Source organism: Petromyzon marinus, chromosome 53 (genome assembly GCF_048934315.1).
Source record: "Petromyzon marinus isolate PM22_M1 ecotype Great Lakes invasive population chromosome 53, UKy_Petmar_22M1.pri1.0, whole genome shotgun sequence".
Taxonomy (NCBI): domain Eukaryota; kingdom Metazoa; phylum Chordata; class Hyperoartia; order Petromyzontiformes; family Petromyzontidae; genus Petromyzon; species Petromyzon marinus.
The window spans coordinates 11336739-11353614 of record NC_133719.1 but is presented as its reverse complement, the minus strand read 5'-3'; the positions used below and the strand labels follow the sequence as shown (position 1 = coordinate 11353614).

Genomic DNA, 16876 nt, shown 5'->3' with positions numbered 1-16876 from the left:
GAGTGAGTGGGTGGTTGAGTGAGTGGGTGAGTGAGTGGATGGGTGAGTGTGTGGTGGATGGGCGTGTCAGTGTGTGGATGGGTGATTGAGTGGGTGAGTGTGTGGGTGGGTGAGCGAGTGAGTGGATGGGTGAGTGGGTGGATGGGCGCGTCAGTGTGTGAGTGGATGATTGAGTGAGCGAGTGAGTGGGTGGGTGAGTGGGTGGACGGACGGGTGAGTGAGCGTGTCGGTGAATGATTGAGTGAGTGGGCTAGTGGGTGAGTGATTGAGTGTGTAAATTTGGTGGGTGACTCGCTGAGCGATGGAGTGGCTTGGTTTTAGGGCTGCCACCCGCAGTCAGCCCGTGCGAGACTTTGACCCCCGGTCCCCGTCTCTCTCAGCGGAGGCGTCGGCGTGCGCGGCGCGGCCGTGCGGCGACGGCGGCGTGTGTGTGGGGGGCGGCCCAGACGCCTTCACCTGCGTGTGCCGCGACGGCTGGGACGGACCGACCTGCGCACAGAGTCAGTGGCGCACACGGCACACGCTGTGTGTGTCTGTCTGTGTGTCTGTGTGTGTGTCTGTGTGTCTGTGTGTGTGTCTGTGTGTCTGTGTGTCTGTGTGTGTGTGTCTGTGTGTCTGTGTGTGTGTGTCTGTCTGTGTGTCTGTGTGTGTGTGTCTGTCTGTGTGTCTGTGTGTGTGTGTCTGTGTGTGTGTCTGTGTCTGTGTGTCTGTCTGTGTGTCTGTCTGTGTGTCTGTGTCTGTGTGTCTGTGTGTGTCTGTCTGTGTGTCTGTGTCTGTGTGTGTCTGTGTGTCTGTGTGTGTGTGTCTGTGTGTCTGTGTGTGTCTGTGTGTGTCTGTGTGTCTGTGTGTCTGTCTGTGTGTCTGTGTGTGTCTGTGTGTGTGTGTCTCTGTGTGTGTGTGTGTCTGTGTGTGTGTCTGTGTGTGTGTCTGTGTGTGTGTCTGTGTGTGTGTCTGTGTGTCTGTGTGTGTGTCTGTGTGTGTGTCTGTGTGTCTGTGTGTCTGTCTGTGTGTCTGTGTGTGTGTGTGTCTGTCTGTGTGTCTGTGTGTGTCTGTGTGTCTGTGTGTGTGTCTGTGTGTCTGTGTCTGTGTGTCTGTGTGTGTGTGTGTCTGTGTGTCTGTGTCTGTGTGTGTCTGTGTGTCTGTGTGTGTGTGTCTGTGTGTCTGTGTGTGTCTGTGTGTCTGTGTGTGTCTGTGTGTCTGTGTGTGTGTCTGTGTGTCTGTGTGTCTGTCTGTGTGTCTGTGTGTGTGTGTGTGTGTCTGTCTGTGTGTCTGTGTGTGTCTGTGTGTCTGTGTGTCTGTGTGTGTGTCTGTGTGTCTGTGTCTGTGTGTCTGTGTGTCTGTGTGTGTGTCTGTCTGTGTGTGTGTCTGTGTGTGTGTCTGTGTGTTTGTGTGTGTGTGTCTCTGTGTGTCTGTCTGTGTGTCTGTGTGTCTGTCTGTGTGTCTGTGTGTCTGTCTGTGTGTCTGTGTGTCTGTCTGTGTGTCTGTGTGTCTGTCTGTGTGTCTGTGTGTGTGTCTGTCTGTCTGTGTGTCTGTGTCTGTGTGTCTGTCTGTGTGTCTGTGTCTGTGTGTCTGTGTGTGTGTCTGTGTGTCTGTTTTTGTGTCTGTGTGTCTGTGTGTGTGTAATGGGGGGCGGTAGTGTAGTGGTTAGCGCGCTGCGTTATGAACCCGGCGACCCGAGTTTGATTCCCGCTCACGGCCAACAGCGGTGACTATTATCTGAATCGGTCCTGGGCCTCCCCTAGGTCGACTCAGCCTCAAATAATTACCTGGTGCGGTGTGTAAACATCGCCACTGGGGAGACAAAGGCGGACGGGCGTGGTGCTGGCCACCCACCCCCTCGTGTGCCGTGCCGGCCTTCATAGGTGCTGCTCGCTAACAGCACTTGCCCCAACAGTCTTCGAAAGCCTTCTTGCACAATGCCATTTGCACATCTCGCTCCCACTGTTCGTCGCGTTCTGTCTGGATCTAAATGTCAAGGCACTGCTTCCTCCCACATGAAAACACTCATGAATTGGCTGATAAATCGTTCATATGCAGGGTGCTTCAAATTTCTTTGAACACTTCTGAAAATTTGCCTCCTAGCCCTGGAGGACCACCTGGGGAAGATTCCAGGCGTAGCGTTGACAACGATGGAGACCCTTTAACTTTTTGAAGCTATTAACATTACATTTGCTATCATGTTACAGTGAAATATTTTTCGTTCTTTTTCCATTAAAAACGATAGTTCCATATAAACGTTAAACATTTTTTTTAAGCACCCTGTATAGAGGACCGCAGAGCTTGGGCAATTGTTGCCACCGGCAACTTGACCGCTTCACCGCTGCGTGGCTGCTGCTGCTGCTGCCTCTCCTCCGGGCGCCTCTGAGTCGCCGTTCCGTGCGGTGGCCGTGGCGGTGGCCGTGGCGCCGGTGGTGGTGGTGGCGGCGTGGCGAGTTGACTTTCACCGAATTCCACCTCTGTGAATTCTCCGTCTGTTTGCAGATGTCAACGACTGCAACCCCCACCCGTGGTGAGTCACTGTGCCCCCACCGCTGCACAACGCCGCCGTGAACAACACCGCCGTGAACAACACCGCCGTGAACAATACCGCCGCAGCCAATCACATTTCGTTTGGGTGCCCAACGGGCATGCCCAACCAATCACGATCACGCGTAAGAACCGATAATGCAGATGCAGCAGCTTTTCAAATGCTGCTGTTTGCTAAAAGAATGAGGACCCCCCCACCTCTCCACCCCCCCAGGCACACCCCCCACCCCTCCACCCCAGCCCCACCCCTCCACCCCCCCCACCCATACCTGACCATACCTTACCACCACCACGCTGGTCAAGTTGTCAAAATTATTTTTGCTTAACCACGTGAGAGCTCAAGTTCCGGTGCTGCTCACCACGTCGCACCGGCAACATTAGTGGGGTTGGTGGTCGCCCATCCGTGCGTCGTCCAGGCCCAACCCTGCTTAGCTTCATAGATCTGACGAGTATCGGGGCTCACTCCGGCGTGATCCGGTTACGGGCAAGTATAAGAAGAAATGATTTTGCCTTCTGTTGAAGTTGCGGTGGGGGGGGGGGGAATAGCGGCAGAGCGGTTCGCGCTTGACGCTGCGGACCCGGTAACTCGAGTTCGATTCCCGGCCGTGGCTCACCTGAGCGAGTCTTTTCGCTGGGTATTTATTGGGCGCACCCCTTAACCGAACCGCACTGACTAGCGTGGTGAAGGAAGAATGTTATCCTGTACGTAGCAACGTCGTCCCCTACTGCATGGACGACTCTCAGTGAGGCTTTTCTGGGTTTTTCCACGAGCGCAAACAAATAAAAGTAAAATAAACTGAAGATTCGCCACTCGCCTGCCGCCCACAGCTACAACGGTGGCTCCTGCGTGGACGGAGAGAACTGGTTCCGCTGCGAATGCCCCCACGGATTCACGGGGCCCGACTGCCGCCTGGGTACGGCTCCGTGTCCCGCTCGCGCGACCCCACGGCGTCCCGCTCGCGCGACCCCACGGGGTCGCGGCCGTCCAGTGGTGGACGGTCACGGCAGCTGGGGTGCCGACGCTGTGGCCTAGCGGCCACGCGGCCCTTGCCGCGCTCTCCTAGGTCGACTCAGCCTTGAAATGAGCAGCTGCTGCGGCGTTGTAAACATCAGCACTGGGAAGAGAGAGGCTCGTTGGCTTCCGTCGGCGCTCACCACCAGCACTTGCCCCGACAGTCTGTCAAAGGCTATACCTGGGACCTTTGTCTTTGCCTCCCCCTCCCCACTGCCAGGCCTGGCGAGCGACGCCGGTGACCCCACGGGGAGCGCCGCGACGCCCGGCGCCGTCACGGAGCGCGCCGGCGAGGCAGGTGGGTGCCGCCCGGCCGCTCGCGGCCTCCCGGCGCCCGCGTCGGGGCACGAGGCCCCGGGGGGTGGGGGTGGGGTCCCGGGTGTGGGGCCACAAAGAGGGAAGTTTGACGGGGGTCCCTCATTCCGTCCCTTGCACCGTGGGGGGCCAGGAGGGCCGGAGGGGCCCCGCTAGGCCTCCGCGTGGCAATGCAGCTGGGTTATTTTTCGTTTTCTGTCGGCCGTCCTTGTTTGGCGACGTTGGCAGAGGTTTGCAGAAGCTGCCCCTTTTCTCTTAACATTCGATCCTTAAGCGAGTGCGCGGCCTCTAGCTTATGTTATAAAGGGGCCCTAAATAAGAAAAACACACATTTTTAACTTGCATAGTAAATTGTATTTTTTTTCATTTGATATACAGCCAGATAATACGACAAATCGCTAACCTTAAACACCCAGTCGTTCGTCAAAGTCGAAGGCGGTATAGTACTACGGTAGTAGAGCAAGTGCAGAATCACTGAACCGGAAAAGATACCTTGAAAGCATTTATCGCGGTGCCCTTGAAAGTGCGGGGCCCGTCGCATTTGTAGCGACTGGTGCTGCGAGGATAATCCGGCAGTGGTCGCCCAGAGCGCCCCGCCCACCCGCCGGGTCAGCACGTGGGGTGCGCTTGCTCGGACCCAGGAGGGTCAGCCTCAGGATTGAGCATTGTGGGTTCACAATCGCCGTTGGGTTTAGTACGCGGGGGATGATGCGGTCGCAGTGTAATGGTCAGCGCGCGGGCCTTGCAATCCACAGATCAACTGTTCAATCTCCCGGCGCGGCAGTGGCGACAACTCTCAAGTTTCCAGAATCTCCCCGCCTGTGTCGAGCGAGCGCCGCAGCGAGTGAGCCCGGGGTGACCCCCCCCCCCCTGCTAGCAGCGGTGCCCACAGGCGCCTCGTCACTGTGCCCCCCCACCCCGACCCGTTCCAGCGGACGCCGGCGAGGATGTCACGGCGCCGGTGGCGCTGCCGATCCTGGCGGTGCCGCTGCTCGCCGCTCTCTCGCTGTGGCTCTGCCGCCGCCGCCGCCGCCGCCGCCGCCTCGGGCGGCACGCGGGGGGAGGGCGCCGGCGGCCGGCACGGGGCGGCGGCTGCGCGGCCTCCTGGGGAGGCTGCGGCGGGGAGACGGGGACGCGGCCCGGCGCGACCCGGAGAGCCTCAACAACGCGCGGCGGCCGGGCTCGGCGGGGAAACTCGGCGAGGGCGCGGAGGAGGCGGTCGCCGTGGCGACGGCGCTCGACGTGAGGGACGTCAACGAGTGGGCGGAGCGCTCCGTGCGCGGAGAGGACCTCAAGTCGTTCAGGTCGTTCAAGTCGAACCTGCGCGCGGAGAGGGGCGCCGAGGGATTCGTCGTGGACTACTTTTCCGACCCCCGTGGCGGCGGCGGCGGTATACGCCTGCAGGCCGCGGAGCTGGAGCCGCTTCGCTCGGCGGAGGGATCTGCCGGGCCGGGTTGCCAGAACTACATTTCGGAGTGAATGTAAACGCTGGGCGAGCCAGTGGCCCCTGTGAAAGAAAGAAATTGGTTTTAGATTTGTATTATTGAGGACTAAACTAAACTAAATATTTTATTACTTTTTGACGCGCGATGCCCCTCCCCGGGGTACCAAGAGCGGAGGCTTTAAGACGCACGCTGCCACCACGGCCTCGGAGCAGAAGTCGAGGGACTCAAAACCAAATCTTCGGACGACTTAAAAGAGGATCCTGGCGCTCGCCTCGCCCCAGCGGAGGAGCGCGACCACCACGACAGCGATCACGCCGTGCGGTTGTGGGTGGGGTGGGGTGGGTGGGTGGGTTGGTGGGGTAGTGTGTGGTTGGTGGGGCGGGGTGGGTGGGGTGGGGTGGGGTGCGGTGGGTGGGTGGGGTGGGTGGGGTGGGGTGGGAGGGGTTGGTGGGTGGTTGGTGGGGTAGTGTGTGGTTGGTGGGGCGGGGTGGGGTGGGTGGGGTGGGTGGGTGCTCTCCCGGTGTGAACCGCTAACCCCCCGACCCCCCCCCCCGTTGAACCCTGGAGGTCACCGCCTGCCCTAACGAGCGCCGCCAACAGCAGCCCCGATGTTGCGGGGGTGGGGGGGGGGCTCCGAGGAGAGCCGTGGGACAGGAATCTCGCTCCGTCGACCCTCGCTCACAAACACCGCCCAGGGTCTCTTGCAGCGAGCGGCAAGAGAGAGCCTGGGGGGGCTGGGGGGGAGCGGAGGAGGGGGGGCTGGGGGGAGCGGAGGAGGGGGGGCTGGGGAGGGGGTGTGCTGGGGGGGGCGGAGGAGGGGGGATGGGGGATCGGAGGAGGGGGAATGGGGGGGGGCGGAGGAGGGGGTAGGGAGCGGAGGAGGGGGGGGGCCGCGAGCCGTCGCTAAAACGTGCAGCGGAAAAACCTTGGCTACAACTTTACTCGGCTCAGGGGTCAAACTTCACTCTGCCTCAGGCCCCGGCTATTCCACGGCGGTGGGAGAGAGGGGAACTTGGGGGGGGGGGGTCTGGGGAGGGGGGCTACTTTAATATATTCCAAGCGATGTTATTTATTTACAAGAGTAGAGCACTGCTATTTATTTCAGCTGCGCACGTCTCGTAAAGAAGCCACAGCCGCCTTCCCATTTGCGGGACGGAGCCGTCCGTCCGTCCGTGTCGTCGGCCCGCGATATATTCAGTGGCAAGTTAAGCCCTGTGTGAGTCTCTGGGTCTCCATGAACATTCATGAGTCTCTATGTAAGTCCATGAGTCTCTCTGTATGTCCATGCGTCTCTGTGTAAGTCCACGAGTCTCTCTGTAAGTCAATGAGTCTCTGTGTAAGTCCTCGAGTCTCTGTGCAAGTCCATGAGTCTCTGTGTAAGTCCATGAGTCTCTTTGTAAGTCCATGAGTCTCTCTGTAAGTCCATGAGTCTCTGTGTAAGTCCACGAGTCTCTGTGTAAGTCCACGTGTCTCTGTGTAAGTCAATGAGTCTCTGTGCAAGTCCATGAGTCTCTGTGTAAGTCCATGAGTCTCTCTGTAAGTCCATGAGTCTCTGTGCAAGTCAATGAGTCTCTGTGTAAGCCCACGAGTCTCTGTGTAAGTCCATGAGTCTCTGTGCAAGTCCATGAGTCTCTGTGTAAGCCCACGAGTCTCTGTGTAAGTCCATGAGTCTCTGTGCAAGTCCATGAGTCTCTGTGTAAGTCCATGAGTCTCTGTGTAAGTCCACAAGTCTCTGTGTAAGTCCACGAGTCTCTGTGTAAGTCCACAAGTCTCTGTGTAAGTCCATGAGTCTCTTTGCAAGTCCATGAGTCTCTTTGCAAGTCCTTGAGTCTCTGTGCAAGTCCATGAGTCTCTGTGCAAGTCAATGAGTCTCTCTGTAAGTCCATGAGTCTCTGTGTAAGCCACGAGTCTCTGTGTAAGTCCATGAGTCTCTGTGCAAGTCAATGAGTCTCTGTGTAAGCCCACGAGTCTCTGTGTAAGTCCATGAGTCTCTGTGCAAGTCCATGAGTCTATGTGTAAGTCCATGAGTCTCTGTGTAAGTCCACAAGTCTGTGTAAGTCCACGAGTCTCTGTGTAAGTCCACAAGTCTCTGTGTAAGTCCACGAGTCTCTGTGTAAGTCCACGAGTCTCTGTGTAAGTCCACGAGTCTCTGTGCAAGTCCACGAGTCTCTGTGCAAGTCCATGAGTCTCTGTTTAAGTCCACGAGTCTCTGTGCAAGTCCACGAGTCTCTGTGCAAGTCCACGAGTCTCTGTAAGTCCACGAGTCTCTGTGTAAGTCCAGTTGAGTCTCTGTGCAAGTCCACGAGTCTCTGTGCAAGTCCACGAGTCTCTGTGCAAGTCCATGAGTCTCTGTGCAAGTCCACGAGTCTCTGTGTAAGTCCACGAGTCTCTGTGTAAGTCCATGAGTCTCTGTGTAAGTCCACGAGTCTCTGTGTAAGTCCATGAGTCTCTGTGTAAGTCCACGAGTCTCTGTTTAAGTCCACGAGTCTCTGTGTAAGTCCACGAGTCTCTGTGTATGTCCACGAGTCTCTGTTTAAGTCCATGAGTCGCTGTGCAAGTCCACAAGTCTCTGTGTAAGTCCACAAGTCTCTGTTTAAGTCCATGAGTCTCTGTGTAAGTCCACGAGTCTCTGTCCGCACATGAGCTCACCACGACCCGTTTGGAACCTGTGCTTCGTGTCTATGGCTCCTGCAAGTCAAGCGCCAACCTTCTGCAGTCCACCAACGCCGTGGGAATGACTGAGTGAGAAACGGAGTGCTCACCAAGTGTTTAGGTCCCGTGTGAGTCTTGGGTTTAATTTCAGCCAATTCTGTCCAGGTTGGTGACTTGGACAGAATGTCCGTTGCCCGGCACACCACATCCTGAACATCTTTCGTTCATGGCTACGGATGTGACGAGTAATCACGTGCCACCTCTACTGGGGTGTATCCCCCCCCCCCCCACCATCACCACCACATCACCCCCACCATCACCCACCACACTCACCATCACTCACCATCACGCATCACCCCTCACCATCACTCACCATCACTCACCCCCACCATCACTCACCATCACCATCACTCACCATCACTCACCATCACCCACCATCACCATCACTCACCATCACCCACCATCACTCACCCCCACCATCACTCACCATCACTCACCATCACCCACCATCACTCACCATCACTCACCCCCACCATCACCCACCATCACTCACCACACTCACCATCACCCACCATCACTCACCATCACTCACCATCACTCACCCCACCATCACCCACTCCCACCATCACCCACCATCACTCACCATCACTCACCCCAACCATCACCCACCCCCATCATCACTTACCCCACCATCACTCACCATCACTCACCATCACTCACCATCACCCACCATCACCATCACTCACTCCCACCATCACTCTTCCCCATCATCACTCACCCCCATCATCACTCACCCCCACCATCACCCACCATCACTCACCATCACTCACCATCACTCACCCCCACCAGCACCCACCATCACTCATCATCACCCCCACCATAACTCCCCCCCCATCATCACTAACCCCCACCATCACTCACCCCCACCATCACCCAACATCACTCATCATCACCCCCACCATCACTCACCCCATCATCACTAACCCCCACCATCACTCACCCCCACCATCACCCACCATCACTCACCCCCACCATCACTCACCCCACCATCACCCACCATCACTCACCATCACTCACCCCAACCATCACCCACCCCCATCATCACTCACCCCACCATCACCCACCATCACTCATCATCACCCCCACCATCACTCACCCCCATCATCACTAACCCCCACCATCACTCACCCCCACCATCACCCACCATCACTCACCCCCACCATCACTCACCCCCACCATCACCCACCATCACTCACCATCACTCATCATCACCCCCACCATCATCCACCATCACTCACCATCACTCACCCTAACCATCACCCACCCCCACCATCACCCACCCCCACCATCACTCACCCCCACCATCACCCACCATCACCATGACTCACCCCTACCATCACCCACCATCACCCACCATCACTCACCTTCACCATCACTCACCATCACCCAACCCCACCATCATTCACCTTCATCACTCACCCTCACCATAACCCACCTTCATCATTAACCACCATCACCATTAACCACCATCACTCACCATCACTCACCCCACCATCACCCACCCCCACTATCACTCACCCCCACCATCACCCACTATCACTCACCCCCACCATCACCCACCATCACGTACCATCACCATCACTCACCCCCACCATCACCCACCATCACTCACCATCACCCACCATCACCATCACTCACCCCCACCATCACCATCACCCACCATCACCATCACTCACCCCCACCATCACCCACCATCACTCACCTTCCCCCACCATCACTCATCACCCACCATCACCCACCATCACTCAACCCCACCATCACCCCACCATCACCATCACTCACCTTCACCATCACTCACCATCACCCACCCCACCATCATTCACCATCACTCACCATCATTCACCTTCATCACTCACCCTCACCATCACCCACCCCCACCATCACTCACCATCACTCACCCCCACCATCACCCACCCCCACCATCACCACCCCCACCATCACTCACCCTCACCATCACCCACCCCCACCATCACCCACCCCCACCATCACTCACCCCCACTCACCCCCACCATCACCCACCATCACCCACCCCCCACCATCACCCACCCCCACTCACCCCACCATCACCCACCCCCACTCACCCCACCCACCCCCACTCACCCCCACTCACCCCCACCATCACCCACCCCCACTCACCCCCACCATCACCCACCCCCACTCACCCCCCACCCCCCCCACTCACCCCCACCATCACCCACCCTGTTGTCACCAAGTGTCTCGAGTCGGGCAGCGAATTCTCAACGGAACTAATTTTGATGTGCCCAGGTGAGGTCCCACTGAGCGATGTCGCTCTTTCCAGAATCGACCTGGCCACAAGCGAAAGCTCTACAAAGTAGCGGCTTATCATCATCATGACGTGGACATTTATAGCAGCGGCCAAACACTCGAAACGCGTGGCGATGTTGATTCTAAATGTGGAGGGAGAAACCGGAGGACCCGGAGAAAAATCCACGCGACCACGGGGAGAGAGAGACACGCAAACTCCAAATATACAGCAGCAGCAGGCGTCAGGGTTGGGATGGAACCCACGACCTCCTGTACACCATGCGAGGTAGTTAACATCTCCTAGCCACCGTGATGATGATGAGAAAGAGAGAGACGCGCCAACTCCACATGTACAGCAGCAGGCGTCAGGGTCGGGTTCGAACCCGCGACCTCCTGCGTACCAGGCGAGGTAGTTAACATCTCCTAGCCACCGTGATGATGATGAGAGAGACGCGCCAACTCCACATGTACAGCAGCAGCAGGCGTCAGGGTCGGGTTCGAACCCGCGACCTCCTGCGTACCAGGCGAGGTAGTTAACATCTTGAGGTGGCTAACATTGTGCGGCGGACTCACGGCACAAATCCGCCGATATCAGAGCGAGAGGGGGGGACGAGGGGGGACACTGGGGGGGGGGGGGACACTGGGGAGACACTGGGGGGGGGACGAGGGGGACGAGGGGGGGACGGACGAGGGGGACGAGGGGGGGGACGAGGGGGACACGGGGGGGGGGACGAGGGGGACGAGGGGGGGGCGAGGGGGACGAGGGGGGAGGGGACGATGGGGACACTGGGGGGGGGCGAGGGGGACACTGGGGGGCGAGGGGGACGAGGGGGGGGGACGAGGGGGACACGGGGGGGGGCGAGGGGCTTGCTGAGGTCCCACTCGGTTTGGGTTCCACAGAGAAACAACTCTTGGGGGGGGGGGGGTGGCGTCGTTGGAACTGGGACTGAGTCCCCCACGGGATCTGTGTTGCATCTCTGCGATGCGTGCTCGGGTGCGAGGGAGGGGACAGCGTTGGGGGTAGTCCCGCGCTGCGCCTTGTTCGACGTTTCGCCGTACGTGCCCCCCGGCAGCTGCGCAGGGGAAACTGAAGATGGCTCGTAGAGCGAAACGCCGGACAGCACGCCGGTTCGCACAACCCCGGACGCGAAACGGGGAAGGCTGAGCAGGGAGGGCTCAAGGGGCACGGCGCGAAGACCCGGGACCCGGACGCGGGATTTGGAGGCTCCGGGACGTTTGTTGGCCCACTATGGCGTAATGACGTCATGACGTAATCACGTAATGACGTCATGCTCTCCGTGTCGTATCGTTCCACTGGCAAAGGGAATATTTAACAAATAAACGCCACGTGATGACACCGTGACGTCTGTTCACCATGGAACGGACCTCAGTTACGTTGCTTCATTTTATTTTTTGAAATGTCCTCTTCGTCGAACGCCTGCCGGATCGCTTTTCACTTCGACACCAATCGGAGTAAAATGGAACGTCAGCTCGAGTGGAGACTCCCGGCCAACCCGGCACGGTCATCACCGCTAGGGGTGAGTGGAGTGGAGTGGAGTGCCCCGTGACCATCACCGCTGGTGGGGAGTGAGTGGAGTGCCTCGTGGCCATCACCGCTGGGGGGGAGTGGAGTGGAGTGCCTCGTGACCATCACCGCTAGGGGGGGAGTGGAGTGGAGTGCCTCGTGACCATCACCGCTGGTGGGGAGTGGAGTGGAGTGCCCCGTGACCATCACCGCTGGGGGAGAGTGGAGTGGAGTCCCCCGTGACCATCACCGCTAGGGGGAGTGGAGTGGAGTGCCCCGTGACCATCACCGCTGGGGGGGAGTGGAGTGGAGTGCCTCGTGACCATCACCGCTGGAGTGGACTGGAGTGCCTCGTGACCATCACCGCTGGGGGGGAGTGGAGTGGAGTGCCCCGTGACCATCACCGCTGGGGGGGAGTGGAGTGGAGTGCCTCGTGACCATCACCGCTGGTGGGGAGTGGAGTGGAGTGCCTCGTGACCATCACCGCTGGTGGGGAGTGGAGTGGAGTGCCTCGTGACCATCACCGCTGGAGTGGAGTGGAGTGCCTCGTGACCATCACCGCTGGGGCGGAGTGCCCCGTGATCGACCATCACCGCTTGCGATGGGATGGAGTCGGTTACCCTACGTTGAACTTCTTTCGCACCGTACGTGGCGAACCGTGGCGAATCGGAGGTGCGGGGGAAGGACAACAAGCTGGAGGCGACGTCCCGTTCCCCGCGGCCCGTCAACGCGTTTGTCTAGCACAGCGTGAAGCAACAAAGACAAAGGTCCCCCGAGCAGCCTTAACGGGACTGTTGGGGCAAGTGCTGTTAGCGAGCTGCGCCTGTGAAGTGCAGCAAACGCACGGAGCGGGGAACGGTGGCACAGCGGTTAGCGCGGCGCAGCGCTACGAACCCGACGACCCGAGTTCGATTCCCGCTCACGGCCAACACCGGTGACGCATATCCGAACCGGTCCTTGGCCTCCCCTAGGTCGACTCGGCCTCAAATGAGTACCTGGTGCGGTGTGTAGTAAACATCGCCACTGGGGAGACAAAGGCGGCCGGGCGTGTTGCTGGCCACCCACCCCCTCGTATGCCACAGTGCCGGTAGCCTTCATAGGTGCTGCTGCTGCTCGCTAACGGCACTTGCCCCAACAGTCTGCGCAGGCTACACGGGGGGTCTTTGTCTTCGTGCTCGTGTCTACCCCGTTCGAAGTGTAGGATGCGGTTGGGTTTGGAAGGACGAACAATATACATCGCGCGCGCGCGTGTGTGTGTGTTTCCTTATAGCCGTCATGTCGATTTGACAACATTTCCCTGACTGTGTGGCACTTACTCGAATAAAGAGTGGATTGGAAACCGACTCGGAATGTTTATTTAGACTGCAGGAGGATGAATCCGATGAGCCGTGAAGCTCTTGATGACAGATGTCCAGGGTGGTTCGGTCAGCAAGGCGCTCTGTGTGACGTAGCGGCGAGTCGCAGTGTGCGGTGAGATTGAGGTGCGCATCATCACCATCATCATCATCGTTATCGTCATCATCATCGTCATCATCACCATCATCATCACCATCATCGTCGTCATCATCATCACCATCATCATCACCATCATCGTTATCATCGTTATCATCGTCATCATCGTCATCATCATCGTCATCATCATCGTCACCATCATCATCGTCACCACCATCATCGTCACCACCATCATCATCGTCACGACCATCACCACCATCGTCGTCACCACCACCATCGTCATCGTGGTGATGCTCTGGTGGCTACGCTGCTGCAAGTGGCTGCCTGTAATCCTGCCACTGTGAAGAAGGCAGCAGCAGCGAGGGTTGGTGGACCACACACAGAGGGTTGGTGGATCACTCACAGAGGGTTGGTGGGTCACACACAGAGGGTTGGTGGACCACACACAGAAGGTTGGTGGGTCACTCACAGAGGGTTGGTGGACCACACACAGAGGGTTGGTGGACCACACACAGAGGGTTGGTGGGTCACACACAGAGGGTTGGTGGACCACTCACAGAGGGTTGGTGGGTCACACACAGAGAGTTGGTGGGTCACACATAGAGGGTTGGTGGACCACACACAGAGGGTTGGTGGGTCACACATAGAGGGTTGGTGGGTCACACACAGAGGGTTGGTGGGTCACACACAGAGGGTTGGTGGACCACACAGAGGGTTGGTGGACCACACAGAGGGTTGGTGGACCACACACAGAGGGTTGGTGGACCACTCACAGATGGTTGGTGGACCACTCACAGAGGGTTGGTGGGTCACACACAGAGGGTTGGTGGGTCACACACAGAGGGTTGGTGGGTCACACACAGAGGGTTGGTGGGTCACACACAGATGGTTGGTGGGTCACACACAGAGGGTTGGTGGGTCACACGCAGATGGTTGGTGGGTCACACACATAGGGTTGGTGGGTCACACACAGAGGGTTGGTGGACCACTCACAGAGGGTTGGTGGACCACTCACAGAGGGTTGGTGGGTCACACACAGAGGGTTGGTGGGTCACACACAGAGGGTTGGTGGGTCACACACAGAGGGTTGGTGGACCACACACAGAGGGTTGGTGGGTCACACACAGAGGGTTGGTGGACCACACACAGAGGGTTGGTGCACCACACACAGAGGGTTGGTGGGTCACACACACAGGGTTGGTGGGTCACACACAGAGGGTTGGTGGACCACACACAGAGGGTTGGTGGACCACTCACAGACGGCGCGACGCGCTCCTCCCTGGGGGCGCGGAGGAGGCGCCGTGCCCCCTCTCGCCGGGAGATGGCGGCACAGGAGCGACCTTCAGGGGCGAGAGCAGCGGTCCGCAACCAACACAGCGAGATCATCATAACAACAGGGGTTCTTTTTGTTGGGTTAGTTCGCGTAAATATGAATGTTGTGTCGTTAAACCCGCCACCACCCGACACAGCCAACTTGTAAAGTTTGTGTCAAGTAAACAGAACGTGGCCAATTCGTTACTAGTACAGCACCAGCCGGTGTGGTGGAGAGCCGAGCCACAACGTTCACAGTCCACAACATCGACATGGATTTGCTCTCCAACACACAACCGCCGCGTGTGCTGTACTGGTGACGAATTGTCCACGTTCTGTCTACGTGACACAGCCTTAACTAGTTGGCTGTGTCGGGTGGTGGCGGGTTGAACGACACATTTACATTCTTACGCGATCTCACCCAACAACCCCCCCCCCCCCCTGTATTGTGGATGATATTCGTCGCGAAACATCTACTACGCGTTAAACTGACGTAACAAGAGGAGACGTGTTGGGGGGATTCTCTAACCAACTCGATATTACCGGAGCCGCAATGCCCTGTGTGGAACACGAGACGACGGTGGATCCTTCATGAATGACGTCCCCAGACAGTCACTGAAGAGCCACCACGCGGACCCGGCTCGCGAATCCCGCAGGTTGCCGACCCCTTGGGATCGAGTGTTTCCCCCTCGCGCGCGTGGGGTTTTCTCCGTCCACTGCGTGTTCCCTCCCACATGTAAACACTCGTGAATTGGCCCATACCACCTTCATATACAGAGGCACCGCAGAGCTCGGCAAATTGCTGGGCGCGCCGAATCCTCGCCATCGCGTGGCCGCTGCCGCCGCTGCCTCTCGTCTGCGACTCGTCCAGTCGGCGCACTCCGAGTCGTTATTTTGCTTTAAAACATCGCAATATGTAGGGGACGGCAGAGCGTGGACGATTGTTTGCGTCGGCTTAGCGCGTGGCTGCCTCCGGCCTCGTCTGTCTCTGAATCCCTGCCACCTTGTCAATGGGTCGCGTTTTGCTCAATTGGGTCTGGAGCAAGGATCACGAGGTCGACTCGTAAAGCACTTGCCCCACCATCGCCACCCCACGAGATCTGCCCATCGCCCTCGTAGAGAGGGAGAGAGAGAGAGAGAGGACGACTCAGAGAGAGAGAGGACGACTCAGAGAGAGGACGACTCAGAGAGAGAGAGGACGACTCAGAGAGAGAGGACGACTCAGAGAGAGAGAGAGGACGACTCAGAGAGAGAGGACGACTCAGAGAGAGAGGACGACTCAGAGAGAGAGGACGACTCAGAGAGAGAGAGTGGACGACTCAGAGAGAGAGGACGACTCAGAGAGAGGACGACTCAGAGAGAGAGGACGACTCAGAGAGAGAACGACTCAGAGAGAGAGAGGACGACTCAGAGAGAGAGGACGACTCAGAGAGAGAGGACGACTCAGAGAGAGAGGACGACTCTGAGAGAGAGGACGACTCAGAGAGAGAACGACTCAGAGAGAGAGAGGACGACTCAGAGAGAGGACGACTCAGAGAGAGAGGACGACTCAGAGAGAGAGGACGACTCAGAGGCGCCAGGAGGTGGAGCCACAGTGTGAAGGCAACAGCAGCAGCCACGCGGTGAGGATCCCGCGTCAAATTCCACTCCCCGCACCCTCTCCACTCCCAGCTCAGCAGTCCTCTATCTATGAAGATGTTATCAGCCAAGCACTGAGTGTTTGTATTTTGACAGCGACTTAAGACAAGAGGAGCTCGATTGTTAAAGCGCGCTCGTGCGCATTGGGGATGTTGACACGGGCGACAGATGTCCGACAGAGTAGACTTGCCACCGCCATAGGAACGTGGAATGTCCACCACTGGCTCGGGGCTGTAAACGGGAGATGAGCGTCCGCCTCATTCTACCCCTGAGTATGGCAGCAATGGGATCGCGAGACAGACGCCAATGTGGAGGCCTCCTGCCGCTGCTGCTGCTGGCCACGACGAGAGGGCATCAGCAGAAAAAGAGAGACGAAAGAGTTGGTGTCGTGTCGCTCTTCCTCCTCCACCTCTTCCTCCTCCACCTCCTCCACCTCTTCCTCCTCCACCTCCTCCACTGTTGAAGGAGCGCAGACCACAGTGGGTTCACTGTGGGGTCCAGAGTGTGGGTTGAATGGCCACAGTCTCACTGCTTTGGCTTGTGTCTCAATGTATCTCTATGTATCTATATGTCTCTATGCATCTATATGTGTCTCTATGGGTCTCTATGTATCTCTATGTATCTCTATGGGTCTCTATGTATCTCTATGGGTCTCTATGTGTCTCTATGTGTCTC

General features: G+C 58.0%; 1 protein-coding gene across 2 annotated transcripts in view; it reads left to right on the top strand.

Moving 5' to 3' along the window:
- The window catches only part of LOC116953885 (uncharacterized), a 52794-nt gene extending 47165 nt beyond the window's left edge, over window positions 1-5629 (top strand). For both annotated transcript variants that reach the window (XM_076052023.1, XM_076052022.1), the window contains exons 15-19: window positions 381-500; window positions 2482-2509; window positions 3355-3440; window positions 3759-3836; window positions 4786-5629. In XM_076052023.1, coding sequence (XP_075908138.1) covers window positions 381-500; window positions 2482-2509; window positions 3355-3440; window positions 3759-3836; window positions 4786-5099 — 626 coding nt within the window. In that variant the 3' untranslated portion in view covers window positions 5100-5629. The remainder of the gene's footprint in view (window positions 1-380; window positions 501-2481; window positions 2510-3354; window positions 3441-3758; window positions 3837-4785) is intronic.
- Window positions 5630-16876: the final 11247 nt, after the last annotated feature.